Genomic DNA, 15,400 nt, shown 5'->3' with positions numbered 1-15,400 from the left:
TCCTTAAGGTCTGTAGGAAGGCACGACCAAACCCAACCTCTTGAGAAACTTGCAAACATCTTATCTTCATGACTATAAATATCATCAACAACATTCCAGAAGAAATGATAGTTTATCTTCTAATATAGGTCTATTTTTGAAATCAGCTTGCTCAGCGTCAGCACTGTATTATAAATACTATCCTAGAAGTGTAACCTAGAATATATTCTGGAGACAGACAGCCAGATGCAAATACTGTATTCTAGAACTAAGTGCACAGAAAATTGTACAAATAAACACGTGCAAATTTAGCAAGTTCATTGTACATATATCTGTGGCACACTAAATGTCTAAAGACTTCTAAAAGACCTTTCTGATTTCATCGGTTTACAGAGAATCATAATCTAGCATAATGACATTCTTAATATTTGTTTTCTAGATGACATTCATAAATGCTTCAAAAATAACACCTGTTTAATACATCTAGCAACAGAAAGATGGTAGCACTTCTAACTGTCTTGCAGAAGAAAATTAAGAAATCACTTTTAGTAATTAAGATTACTAAATCACCTAGAAACGCTCTGGAAAATAAAAATCTCTTGGCTCTTTTACTTCTCAGTTGCAAAGCAACATTCCCAAGACATCTATTTTCAGAATATGACCAGAAAACTGATAACAACTCTGAGGAAAAAAACCCAAATGCATTATGGTACCACTAAAGCTATTCTGTATTATATTTTATTATATTTCTATGGCTTGTGTATTTTATCACTACTTAAAAACGTATGGATTATCCCTTACATAGAATTAAGTATCAAAGGAATCATTACTATTACAGTAATTAAGAACATTTGTGTTAATTTCCAAGATATCTGACTGTCAATGGTTTAAAAAAAACTTCTGTTTTATCATTTTATTTCTGATGGGTAAGACAGATAAGACATCAGTGATTACAGGCCCAATTCCTGTCTTTAACACTCACCCTGTATAGTATAACACCTCTTTAAATTACTTTAAGGACTAAATAGAGAGAGTACAGCGAAATAAATTTGGAACAATCCAGATTAGAAGCTACATCAGATTATTGCAAAGGGATGAAACTGAGATGTGCAAGATGTGTTGGGAATGTTGATTTGCAACTGAGAAGTAAAAGATCCAAGCACCTCAGGCAACAAAGAGCTATACAGAAAATACCTTGTACTGGCCACATGGAGACCAAAATAGAAAGTCAAGTCCAAAATGAAACACAAGATGCTCTTGATAGGTAATGGAGAATTACCTATATTTTAGTAAGACTGACAATAAGATCAACAGCGCTCTGGTAACTTAGAAAATTATTTTCTACTTACCCAGACACATTATAGGTTATGGGTAAAGTGCTCCAGTGTGCTCATAATCATCCTGGTACCATATATGTACCATATTCTGACGTCAAATTGCTGGCACCTCTAGCACAGAGGGTACCAATGAAATTAGCCACATTTGCTTTTCACTTTGTTACCAAAACTCTTGAGATGTGAGTAGCTTCAATTCCAGCCAACTGTCTTACCCAAGACTCTCACAGAAATATAAGTAGACGTTTAACTTTCAAAGACTCCAGCCTGTGCTTTATTTGCTGGGCTGTTTTTTGAAGTTTTGAGATCATCTGTTTTATATAATGTAACTGCAAAAATATTGCCTCTGAGTTAGCTCTGCAATAATTCACTCTTGCTACAGCAGTGATTGAGTAAACAGAAACTTCTACCAGAGGCATTCTTTTCTATTATTTATTGTAATATTTTTTCATAATTTAATGAGAAAAAATTTAAAAGCAATATTTTTATCCTTTCATGTTAAATTAATTTACAGTGCTACAAGCCATAATGAAAACAGAGAAACCATCAGCAAAACAGCATGCTAATAAAGACAGATTTCTACAATGTTTTTTAACTAAACTCATAAAATAATTTTTTTCTATTTCTGTCAGGTCCATCTTGCCTCTATTTTTTCCCAAGTATTGAGACATACAGTGAAAATTATATAACAATGAAAAAGCAGAAACTACATATGAACAAAGAAATTGAGAATGAAAAATTTTATTTTAAGCAAATCTGATTTTTATTAATGTATATTCCAAATATCTGCCCCCGTCTAATGGGGAAAATACCAACTTCCAGTCTGATGCTGTAAAGATCTTAGAAAAAAAAGTATAAAAAATATTTAAATTAAGTAAACCATTCTCAAAATTGAAATAAATAAAATAATTTTAAAATCCCCATAGCTTTATCTCCTTTTCCTCCATCTCACCCACACATCTGGTGCAGACTCCCCACCCTGAGTCAGTTGCAATAAGTGTTGACGATCTGAAAAATTCCTTTTGCTATGAACAGGACTGGAGTCTCCCAGGATTAGGTTTAGTGCAAGGCATTCATAGCAGTGGAAATATAACTGCAGCTGCAAGTTTGCTCTAAGGACAACAGGCACTTCTTTTGTGCCCTGATCACAGAACAGGATTAAAACTGGTGAGGATCCTGTTTTCACGTGAGGCAGCATGAGCCCAGCAAAACCCAGGTGTATAACATGTATGTTCTATATCTAACAGGAAACACAAGATAATGAAATAACAAGCTGTCATGGAATAGCTCCCACTGCAGAAATAACATTCCTTGGCATTATTTTCCAGGCGGTGTCAACCCTCCATGGTGTTCCATGTCCCATAAATCAAAGGTTGAAATAAAATTACTAATTTTATTTTTTAAAGCAAATCAACAAGCTGGGATTTAAACACTACTGTAACTCTTACGAGGCATGGAATTATGATATTACAGTTAAAAAATTAAAAAAAAAGAGATGATCTGTTGAGGCTAATGCACTGTTGTGTCTGAAATAGGTGTAACATAAGTGAGAACAGGTTTATTCCATAGTTTTGATCTCACAGCTTCCAGCAGATTTCCATGTTATGGGAAGAAAGGATTTGCCACTTCATTTATAGATCAGGGAAACAGACTTGGATATAACCAGTACAAAAAAAAAAGCAGGACAACTCTAAGCTTTCCCCAGCAAAAGACCTTTGAAGTTCAACAATGAATTTAAGTGACTCAATCTTTTGGGTTTTGTACTTAGTCCTCTAGAAAGTGTGTCTTGCTATTATTTTTTGTTGCACTATGAAGTAGTTGCAGGAAAAAAAGTAATGAAAATTGTGTCCAACATAGCAGACTGAGTTAGAAATTAAAATTAGGTAGGTTTAATAGAATAGACAATGTATGGTATTTCCATAGAGGATATAATTTATATTTTTAATCTGCTTAGTTACTAGTTGGTGCTCACATTTTCTCTGTTGGCAAAGTTCCCCTAAAAAACTGTAATATTTGATTTCAGAAATTAAAACTCTGGCATTAATAAAGAGAATTCTCAGGGTCTCTTTTTAGGGTTAATTCATTTATTTGACAACAAATTATCAGTATAACCAGACAGAAGATCTTTTCGACAGATACAAATTTTTCAATCAAGTTGCTATAAACTATAAAGATTTCTAACATGAAAAAAATTACACAAAGTAAGAAAATAAAAATGTTCACCTTCAGAACTGCTTAATATGTCTGCTTCGTGGTGCTTATGGTCCCTTAAGGTTGCATTATTTTTTCAACTATACAGACAGTATAGAACTGAAGACATTTAATTTAAATCAACTCCAGACATTTTCACTCAGATACCAACACCTCTGGTGACTCTTAGTGTGTCACACTAAATCCAATCTAAATAACAAGATGATAACCAAACTATTCTTTTCTCTGCTATATTTGTTCATAGATACCGTCTTCTGCTTTAGATGTGCAATACGGCCAGTTGAAAGATGCTAATTTATCAAGGCAAAAATGGACAGTTAAATTTCTGATGTCTCCTTCCATTCCTCCAGCCTCTTTCAGCTCCATTCTGATTCAGCAGAGTTATTCCACACACACAAAAACCTACTGTTATTTTGGCCACTTCAACCCAAACTTTAAATCACAAAGGGCCCTGGATTAGCATAGCTAAGCCAGAAATCACACACACTTGCAGGTAAACTGCTAAACCAGACTCTTGAAAATAGTTTGCCATAAAAAACTTCTGAAAAACAGCAGAACCCTAAAAAGACCCCTCCTCATTTGGGTAAAATACCTAACAGAAAAGCCACAAGATACAGTAAACACAGAGGCAGAGAGGAGAGAACAAGTATTCCGGAGGTCTGAAGAAAATGAGCATCGTGCCTTTTCACATACCTGCAGATAAAGAGATCTGCCTTTTGTATGCACAGGGTAGCAGGCACTGCCCACTATATTTTCGTTTTTGAGGCCCGTTTTCCTCATTTTTTAGTACTAAGAAAAACTATTTCCTTGGGGTCAGTGATGGACTGCTACCAAAGACAGCTAATGGACTACAGAAACAGAAAGCCACTGGATGTCCACGCTCTGGTGTGGGCTCTCTTCACCCTGTTCCCTCCTCTCGAAGCAGCAGCCATCCTGCATGCAGCAGAATTTCACAAAAGGACTCATGAGCAAAATCTGACTGACTGTATTAGCCATGGAGTAGTTTCATAGCTGTTCTCATTCAGATGTCCTGACAACTACAACAGCTGAACTGAATCAGCTGAACCTTTTTCTGCAACAGCGAGAATGGCGTAAAGCAGCCAAAATCCTTTCCCTAGGTGAACAACTATTCAGTTTCAAGGACATTTTAAATGGAAAGGAAACACAAAGTACAGAAAGCATTAACACCTTTCCCACCTGGTGACAATGAAGAGGCAAGACAAGCCAGAACAACATCAGGCATAAACACTTCTCAGCAAAGCAGAGAAAAAACAAACAAATATCACTGCACTCAACACTTAGGAGACATTCATGTGGACAGTGGGGGTCAGCAGAAGATACAACTTAAAACCTGGAGTGATCTGGCAGAAGAAACTTTCTATACATATTTTCATAAAGCTTCATAGTTACCTACGATTAAATTCATGGCCATCACACTTGGGGGAAAAGTGATCTCAGCAGTCTGAGTTTACATCTTGGTTCTCTTCACTCGCCTCATGGGTAATTGCATGACTCAGAAATATACTGAGCGGTAGGACCTACATGAAACTATAAGCTCTTTAACCTGTTTTAGGCAAAAGACCACCAAATAAAGAAGTGAAAAAAAAAACCAACAAAAAGCCCACTGTGTTTACATGCTTGAGAGAGAGACAGATCACACACATTTTATATGAAGTTTATGCAGCTAGGGTAGCCAGTAAGTTATTTAGCTACTCTTCCTAGGTTGTCTCTAAGTCAGAGGAGAGGAATATGCTTCTGCAGAAGGCAAATAGTCCCAGCTCAGCTGGACTAAACTGCCCTCTGGAAGTGCATCTCTCTTATCCTTGTCTATGCAGAACCAGGAAGACAAGGTGTTGCAACCAAGCTGAGCTGCGTGGCAAAAACTCCTGCAGCAAAACACCTGCAGAAACACCTCTTGGACATTTTTTTCATGGTGGAAGGAGCTACAAACACAGCTGGTCTTGCATTTCTAGGGAGATGAAGATAATGGGATAACTACATTTGGCCAGCTGCATAACTGTCTAGATTTCATCAGCTCTTAAGAGCAGTTTAAACAGCTCACACACCACTGACACTTTGAAGTAGGTGTTAGAAGTCAACTCTTCATTACCTACAGTATTCCAGTAAGAATAGATGGCAGATATACAACAAACTGATTAAATGGCCTCTAAAAATGTAAAGGTTGGCAAAACACTGGAGAGATGACAATACTGTATTTCTATAATCTGGTTACTCAGCAGATAACAACTGATACCTTAATACAAAGAGCAGAGCTTGTAGTTGTTTGCACCAGTATTTACATCCTGCTGACTTCACCTAAAGAAAATTCACAGATTATAAGGTTATTTAAAAAAAAAACCATAGCCCTCAAGGTGAACTTAAACTGTATAAACCTAAAACCACAAGAGAATATATGTGAAGGATAAGAGAATAGATATATAAATATAATACATATAACAGAAGAACCAATATAATAGAATTTATGTGAGCCTACATCTGATTTCCAATGCCATAGGCTATAAGTAAGGTCATTCAATCTCATATGAAGCAGCAACTGTTATATTAGGGTACTTGGTAGGTATCATAACATCAGATGATTCCCTCCACACATAAAAAGATACATAAAATTAAGAACTGACAACACAAAAATAGGAATGATAAACCCTAGAAAGACTACCGATGCACACTTAAGTAGCTATATATTTTCATTACAATATTAAACCTCTGCAAATGCAATTATTATACTAACCATTTCAGGGAAGATAAGCCCAAATCTAGTTAAAATTTACTGAGACAAAATGTAGTAAAACTATGATAAGTAACTGTAATTTAAGGCTGGATTTCTTGAACTCTCAAACAACATACATTTTCAGCAAACGGAAAATGCCAAACACCAGTTTAGAATCTCTTTGCACTACCACAAAGGAGGGCAAAGATCCTCCTCCAGAAAGTTACTAATGTTATCAGTGATAACAAGTGTAAAACCCGCTGGAATAATTGCAAAACAGACTGAGATAATAATTCTGTACTACTAAAAAAAAAAATTGTATTTTTTTTCATATGTGGGATAAATGGCAGTTTATGTGGTGAAAATCAGTAAACTGAAAGCATGTCCTCAGAAGAAAACGTGGAAAATAAAATGGTATCCAGTGAAAATAAAAGATTTCAAATGAAAAATGGGGCACACAAGGATAAACGCACATGTGGAACTCTGTACTGACAGAAGAGATTCAATTTCTTGTCAGCAGTTGAAAGAAAGGAAGTCTACATTTCTGACAGAAAATGAAACGGGGCATTTACTTGGTGATGATACAGACAAAGTTATTTTTGTCAAACATGCTGTCAGTTTAGATAGTGGGAGTTGCTATAGTATTCAACTGCTGCACAGTGCATAATACAGAATAGCTAGTATTGTGAAAAAGTGTAGATTCACATGCAGAAAACCTGTGCCATGGCAGCTATATATTCATAAAAAGAAAGAGTTTGAAGCATTTCTTAGAAGACAACTATTTTTTTCAGTACAGTCTAAAATCTTTCACAAAACCAGTGTAACTTGTTCCTGAATATGATTTGTGCTTCTATTTTATTCCTTATTTGTATTCTTGTAAGTCATTGACTTCTTACATATTCAGGAAGATATCTGACCTAAGCCAAAATTAATACTTTTCCTCAGTCACGCACTATATAATTTATCCTTTTTATATTAACATGGTTATAATCACAATACAAGCATTTTTTCTTTTTACCAGCCTTGGGAAAATACACATCTGGTCTCACTAATGAAAAATTATGAGTTCCTCAGCCATGTGTTTTGAACAATCTGGTATGAGGCATAATTGCAAAAGGCACGGATACCCTTTTAAACTCATCATCAGAATATATTAAAAGCTACCACTGGGTTTCTGCAAACAGTTTTTACCGATTGTTCATTTTTCAAAAAAATATGCTATGAACAATAAAAAGCAAATAGAAAAACTAAGCTGGAGATTAGATTGTACTAGTAAATAGATGGTCACAGGAAGATCAATTGGTGGAAGTCTTCAAATTTTTGGTAACCACTCAGTCTAATTCCTATCACTTCAAACTGATGGGCTACAGTGAAATATGACACATACTTAGAAAGATTATGAGAAAGTCCATTCATCCACTTCTTTGGATGTAGGAGAGCCTGTTTTAGAAAAGCCTACACCAAGAGCAATAAGGTATCCTACAGAAATTATAGGGTCAGGAGAAAATGTAGGAATTGGAATCCACTCAGGAATAATGTCAAACCATCTTATCCCTTCTATTCCATTTCTATTTGCAATTTTGCAAGTTCTCCTCTACTAATCTCACTCTGTAAAACAGAACCTCACAATTAATGCTACAAAAGTTTTTCACATCTAATCTGTTCGAAAATCAGTGTTTAAAGATGGTAGGATTGAATGCTGATCTGCAAATGAAAACTCAGGACCATCCCTCTGGTGTGCTCAATAAACTTTTACAGAGGAAATATATAAATCAGCCAAGTGGTTCATATACTAGGCTACTTAGCCCACTTGAAAAATGGGATTTTTTTTCTACCTTGATTATGAGAACATATGCAGATGAGAAATTAAAGGAGGGAATTTATCTTCTTATTTGAAAACACTCACTTTATATGTGAGAATTCTGACAATTGAGACTGTTTATCTTCATGAGAATATATTTTGAGTACTTACATCTCACTCTAGTAAAAAAGTACTAGATCACTTGAAAAAACAAGCGTTTTACCTTCCAAAAGAAAATTAACACTGATTAGAGGTTTGTTCTAAGTTCAGAAACAGGGATGGTAGAAGCAGAATACATATTAATGTATCCACTCCTAGATAAGCTGCAGCAGCAATACATTTCTGTTTTTAAGATAAAGACCATCCAAACTAAACTAACAGAAACAAAATATTTGACAAAATGCAGCAATATCTACCTGTCTGCTTTACTGTTGATTTCTGACCACTTCCCTTTGATATCCAGATAAGAACAACAGCTGTAGTATTGCCTGCCCCACTGAGAATCAGCACCTGAACCTTCCTGTCAAAGTATTCAGTATCTGACACTTGCTGTTAACAATAAACATTATTCCCCTTCCTCATGACTACTAATTACAATACTGATATATTCTTGACCAAATGTTTTCAAAGCAATACTATCCAATATTTCAAAAAATCCACTCTGACAAAAAAGATTTCACTCTGAGATACTATCTTGCCTGGTCTCAGATGATGCTGTAATAGCATTTGTATTGTAGTTTAAGATTTTGGAATTTCTCTTCTATTACTCTGTGGAGTAAGATGGTTCTGACAGTTGCTATTCCATTGCAGGTACTATGGAACAGATTTTATTTTAGAATTGGCAACATAGTATAGTCAGTATAAAAGACAAATCTGGAGAATTAAGCATCAAAAAAATAGGTGAAGGAAGAAGATTATACATTATTTTTAAAGCTTTCAGAGAACAATTTTAAGCAGAAGTGACTGAGAAAGTGTTTCAGAATGAACAGTGACAAAGTGTTTCAGAACAGAGAATGAAAGTACTTGAAAATTAATTACTATTAAATATTTTTTAGTAAAACCAATTGAAATGAGCAAGAATATTACAGATACTTTCTCTCTTTCCTGTTAGTCAGATTCGTCATCTAATCCATACATCATGTCACAAAATTAACTGTGCTGGGCAATTAGATATAAATTATTTCACAGACACTTCTTGAACTCTGTCAGGTTTGGTGCTGTGACCACTTCCCTGGGGAGCCTGTTCCAGTGCCCAACCACCTTCTCGGTGGAAAACTTTTTTCTAATACCCAACCTAAACCTCTTCAGGCCATTCCCTTGGGTCCTGTCACTGGTCCCCACAGAGAAGAGATCAGCATCTGCCACTCCTCTTCCCCTCACAAGGAAGCTGTAACTGCAGTGAGGTCTCCCTTCAGTCTCCTCCAGGCTGAACAGACCAAGTCACCTCAGCTGCTCCTCATACAGCTTCCCCTCAAGGCCCTTCACCCTCACTGCCCTCCTTTGGACACTCTCTAACAGGTTAATATCCTTCTTATTTTGTGGTGCCCACAACTGCACAAAATATTCAAGGTGAGGCCACACCAGAGCAGAGTGGAGTGGAGCAATCCCCTCCCCAGCCCAGCTGGTGATGCTTTGCCTGATGGCCCTCCTGGCTGCAGTAAAGTTGGAAACATTTTATCTCTCAAAGAACCTATTCTGCTAAATAATCAAGAAGTGTCAGGAATATGTATCTACCTCAGTTTCTTAATACTGAAAAAACCAGCTGCCTGGACACCTTGAAAACAAGTGAGCACCTTTGAAGTACTGATAGAAATAGAAGAGACAAGAGTACCTGCTGTTCATGTCTCTTGTCTCAGATAAAAACATCACTCTGAGAACATAATAGTGCTGCTCATACTATATTAAGTATATATTAAGGCAATGCATATCCATATTATTAGCGGTAAAACTCCTACATCTAATGGAAAACTACTTAGGTCATAGTGAGAAGGAAGGTGGTAATAAAAATAAATCTGCTATGTATTTCATGCCTAAGTATTAACTTTGCTTTATTTATCATATCCTGTCATACTTTCAGTCAGCCTACACTGACTACTACTACCAGTAATTCATCAGTCATCATAGATTATTTCAGATACATTTGGTAACCCATGTATATAGTATAGAAGCATTCTCCAGTTAATATTTAACTAGGTGTCACATGCAGTATTCTTTGTCAAAAAACTGTGATTATATTCATTTGCAGTCTCAATATTAATTGATTTCATTTACAAAATAACAGGATAAATCCATATTAATCTAATGTTACATAAACTGTATAAACTGTCACATACAATCATTGCTAAAAAGACAGACCAGAAGAGTACTCCTTAGAATCATGGAGTTCTTAAGGTTGGAAAAGACCTCTAAGATAATGAAGTTCAACCATTAACCTAGGACCACCAATTTCACCTCTATATCGTGTCCCTAAGTGACAGGGATCCAGGAATTTTGACTCAACTACTTCCCTGGGAAGTCAGTGCTTGTTCCAAAGCTTGACAACCTCTTCTGTGAGAAAATTTTTCCTGATACCCAACCTAAACTTCCCCAGGCACACCTTGAAGACATTTCCTCTTGGACAAAGAGACCAACTCCCATCTCACTACAACTTCCTTTCAAGTAGATACAGAGAGTGATAAGGTCTCTCCTGAGCCTCCTTTTCTCTAGGCTAAACAACATGCTCTCCCTCTGCTGCTCCTTATAGGACTTGTGCTCCAGATCCTTCACCAGCTCCACTGCCCTCCTCTGGAAACACTCCAGCACCTCAGTGTTTTTCTTGAAGCAAGGGGCCCAAAACTGAACCCAGGATTCGAGGCGTGGCCTCACCAGTGCCCAGTACAGGGGAAAAATCACTGCCTTGGTCCTGCTGAGCACATGATTTCTGATAGGAGCCTGGGCACACTGCTGGCTCATGTTCAGCTGGCTGTTGAGCAGCACCCTCAGGTCACTTTCCAGACATTCTTGCCTCAGCCTGGAACACTGCCTGGATCAAAGTGGAGGACCCAGGAGGTCCTGTTGAATCTCATACCATAGGCCTTGGCCCTTCAATGAGAACATGAGAACAAGGGTTAGTGATTGTGAGACTTCTCCCATCTGCTTATAGAATATTTCATCTTCCTCTTCATCCTGGATGGGAGGTCTATAACAGACTCTCACCAGGATATCTGCCTTGTTGACCTTCCCCTGATTCTTACCCATAAACCCCTAACCCTACTATCGTCACCATCATCAAGCTCTGGACAGGCAAACCACTCCCTACCATACAGGGCTGCCCCATCGCCTCCCCTTCCTTGCCTGTCCCTTCTGAAGAGTTTATGGCCATCCATTGCAGCACTACAGTTGTGCAAGTCATTCCACCATATCTCTGTGATGGCAGCTATTGTCATAGTTTTCCAGCTGCACAATGGATTCCAGCTCCTCCTGTTTGTTGCCCATGCTTCGGTGTAGGTGGACTTCAGGCTGCTGATCCCGCCACATTTTTGGGGGGAGAACCCACTAATTCCTACATGACCATTCTCATGGTGCTTCCATTGTGTCTAACACATCAATGACTCCTGTGTCTTTGCAGCCACACGGATCTCCATCTCCCACCTCCACTGAGATGTCAGACCAAAAGTCCTCACCAGCACACCATCCCTCAAACACTGGTATGTTGTCCCCAGGTTTAATTCCAGTGAGCCTGGTTCTAAACTTTTCTCCCCTCAAATTCAGTTTAAAACTCTTCACTAAACCCTGATAACTTCTGTGCAAAGATCCTTTTACCCCTTTGAGACAGGTGTACCCCATCTGTCACCAGCAGGCCCAGTGCCATGTAAACTGACCCGTAATTATAATTAACACAGCTGAGAGTTCATATCATTAGAAGTACGAAAGCAGAAAGTAAAGTTAATTGTTTTCATCTCCCTCATACGGTTACTTATGAAACCAGGCCTCATGAGGACACATGATGTATTTCAACGAGACAATAAAAAGCAGCACATAATTACACAACTCCTTGGAGTAACGGGTTTGTATCCTTGAAAATTCTCCAGAAAGTATTCCAACTGTGTGAATCGCCTCAACTATTACATTGCTGTCAGTTCAGACAAATGATGCATGCAAATACATCCTTATACAAACAGTGTGTTTATAATGCCACATTTTAATATAATTACATCATGAGGCAATTAGAATGTGCAGTTATATAAGTCTCACCTTTCTCCTGCTACTGAATGAACTGCTAACTACAAGGGAAAGATTAATCTTTATTAGTGATGTTTGAGTTAATAATTTCTGAACATGAAAAGAAAAACAAATGCCTAAAAAAGGGAGATTTTCCTAGACAAGCAACTTCTGCTCTGTAAAAAGTTTCTGTACAGCAAGACATTATTTTTCTAATCATTTAAAAAAATAAAATAAAGTTTGAGAGTGTAAAGCAGAAAACTACTGGGTCATGAAAGGTGAGATAAGCATCTGTACTGACAAAGATATAAAGCTACTAGTGAATTCAGAAATTTATGTTTTTCATTATTTCTGTAGAGAATTATTTATCAAAACACTGCTTTATACTTAGTGCCTAAAAATATCAGATCAAAACAGAATTTTAACATTTCAGGACTCCTAATGACTATTTTCACATTATCCAAGTCTACGCAACTTCATAAAGAGCAACACAGAGACTGCAGATCTAAGTCCTTATGTCATATTTGACCATAACTTCTATGAATGCTATAAACCCAGGGAGTCAAAGTTTCCATCAAAAGATTTATGAGACAGTGATCTTTAATCAGAAACCATCATTTTATTTTACCTCCTAGGATCTGGATTCAGCCTGGTTGATGAGATATTAAGAAAAAAAAAATCACATGGAAAAAGAAAAGTGGTTTGGAACTCTAATCTGGACTGAAAGCATTTAGGATCTTTTTTATGCTGGGACAAGGCTTGTGGCTAGCACCCACATACACTGGGTGTTAAAAAAATATATTAAGGATATGAACTGAATGTTCATGTATTTGAATGTGTCTGCTTTTATACATGTACAATTTAAACAGTGAGTTTCTTGGAATACAAGTCATTGCCTGATGTGTTATGTAGGGTAAGTGTATTTCTCGCCCACAAGAGAGAGGAACAAAAGAGACTTATCAAACTGGGGCTGATTGTATAGATTAGTGAGCAATAACCCCTTTCCACAAAGTACATAAATGCATATTTCTGAGACTTTTGTGACTTATTAAAGCTCTTTTTTGTTTGAATCTTTTATATGCATAAGTTGTGTGCAAACTCCACACTTATGTCATGTTCTTGCTTTTCATCCTTATGCATCAAAGTGAATTGTAAGAGAGAACTCTTACAAGCAGAGTATGAAGCCCGGAAGAACTGGTGCAGCAATACCTAAGGAACAGATGAAAAGCCATAAACTCTTTCCTGGCCACGCAGCTGACATAATAAAATTGTTCTATTAACAAAATCGTGCTCCATTATCCAGTTTTGTAGCAACACAGATAGGCAATATTTCCCTATCAGGAAACTGTACCTGTTTGGACAAAAAGCTTTCACAATAAAGACTACTGATATGGAGCACTGTGTTATGACTACTGTAAATATTACCCATCATAATAAATTAATTTATTTTACAGCTAATCACTCTGTACCTATTGAATAAATTTACTTTTTTTCTTTTGAATAATTTTCTTATGTAATTTAAATTATATCACAAATGAAAAAATTCATATAAGAAGAATAGTGCAACTAAATTCAGAAACACATAGGGGCTTTGGTATATTACTATAAAGTCAAATTAGCATAAAAAGAGAGCTCAGTATCAAAAGCATGGTTCAGACTTCATTTTTGTACAGTGCAACAATTGTGCAACAGAATCTAGCACCAGTTCAGTAAATAGTTAAAATCATGTATTAATACAGTAGTGCCAAAAGAAGTATTTCCATCCAATGCACTTACTCAACATAATCACTTATAACTAAACTTTTCACAGTATGTTTTTCATAAATAAATTCAGGCATAGATGATCCAGTGCCTGCAATTTCCAGTTTTGAACTTTCTGTCAACAGGAAAGTCATGCACTATGAAGGAATACCAGAAATTTCTTCATCAAAAAGGTTGTTGAGCATTGGAATGGGCTGCCCAAGGAAGTAGCAGAGTCATCATCCCTGGAGGTATTTAAAAGACAAGTATATGTGGCACTTGAGGACATGGTTTAGTGGTGGGCTTGGCAGTGCTTGGTTAATGGTTGGACTTGATCATCTTAAAGGTCTTTTCCAGCTAAACTATTCTATGATTACATGAATACTGGAAAAAAGGGTCCTGCTTCCAAACAGCCAATCAACCTCATATTTAAGAGATTTAAGACCTCAAGTAGACATTTCTGTATTCCTCTCAATAAGTGTAGTGAAGAAAACACAATGAAAGTATAACAGCATAGTTCAACAGCACCATCTCATCTACTTAATTTTCTTTTTCCTCAAGATTCTCTGGAACACTAAATACAGCATTCTCTCTCTTTAAGATTTTTTTTTCCCCAGAGGAAAATAACTGTATGAAAATTGTCCAACCATTTACTAGGAAAATTTGCATCATTATCTCTTTTTATTACTGCAACAGAGCATGTTGACAATAGACTACCAAACTAACATTTCTCATGTATTTGAAAGTAATGGAGAAAAACTAATTCAGTTAAGCTACAGTGAATAAACTTGATGCAAATTATATAACTTCTATAAATATCAGATATGCTTGATAAACTCTCACGTTTGTCAAGTGCCTCTAAGCTGAAGTGCTCCTCTTACCTGCCACTGTTTCATGAGCTCCCGAACCATTTTGGCATCTTCTAGTGTCTTTTCTTTGTGTGTAGCATCCTGCAGGACATTTGCAGTTGTTTCAGCTTCTGTAAGCCAAGCAAGAAACTTTTCGAGATCCAGGTAGAATTGCTGCAACATTCTCAGGGCTGATTCCAGTGCTGCTTCACGCTCACCAACCCTGCACAAGCACAAACAGTTAAATACAGCACTCTTTGGAAGAAAGCAAATCTTAATCATTAAATCAAAACATAACAAAGACACGCTAAATATTTTTCATATACCAATAAAAGTAAATTTGCAGATACATCAGCTACAGAACTTGTATGGTATGTTTGGCAGGTAGGGTTCCTTTTTTACCTTTTCCATTGAGAAGTAGTAAGTGGAATCTGCCTGATAACAAATTAGGTAAAAGAACTTCTTTCAAAGCACTATGCCTGAAACATGCACAGTTGAAAACAAAAAAAATAATCAGCAGTAGTTCCCTGATTTCCTTTAATCAAAGATTATTTTCTAA

The 15,400-nt window shown here is 36.6% G+C and overlaps 1 protein-coding gene across 7 annotated transcripts in view; it reads right to left on the bottom strand.

Moving 5' to 3' along the window:
• DMD (dystrophin) overlaps positions 1-15,400 on the bottom strand; it is a 991,087-nt gene that overhangs the window by 224,818 nt on the left and 750,869 nt on the right. For all 7 annotated transcript variants that reach the window (XM_018084043.3, XM_018084032.3, XM_018084034.3 and 4 more), the window contains one exon: positions 14,875-15,064. In XM_018084043.3, coding sequence (XP_017939532.3) covers positions 14,875-15,064 — 190 coding nt within the window. The remainder of the gene's footprint in view (positions 1-14,874; positions 15,065-15,400) is intronic.

This window comes from Manacus vitellinus, unplaced genomic scaffold, assembly GCF_001715985.3.
Source record: "Manacus vitellinus isolate BGI_N305 unplaced genomic scaffold, ASM171598v3 scaffold_7_pilon, whole genome shotgun sequence".
NCBI classification, from domain to species: Eukaryota; Metazoa; Chordata; class Aves; order Passeriformes; family Pipridae; genus Manacus; species Manacus vitellinus.
Note: the sequence above shows the minus strand (reverse complement) of the source record. Positions and strands in the feature narration are given on the sequence as shown.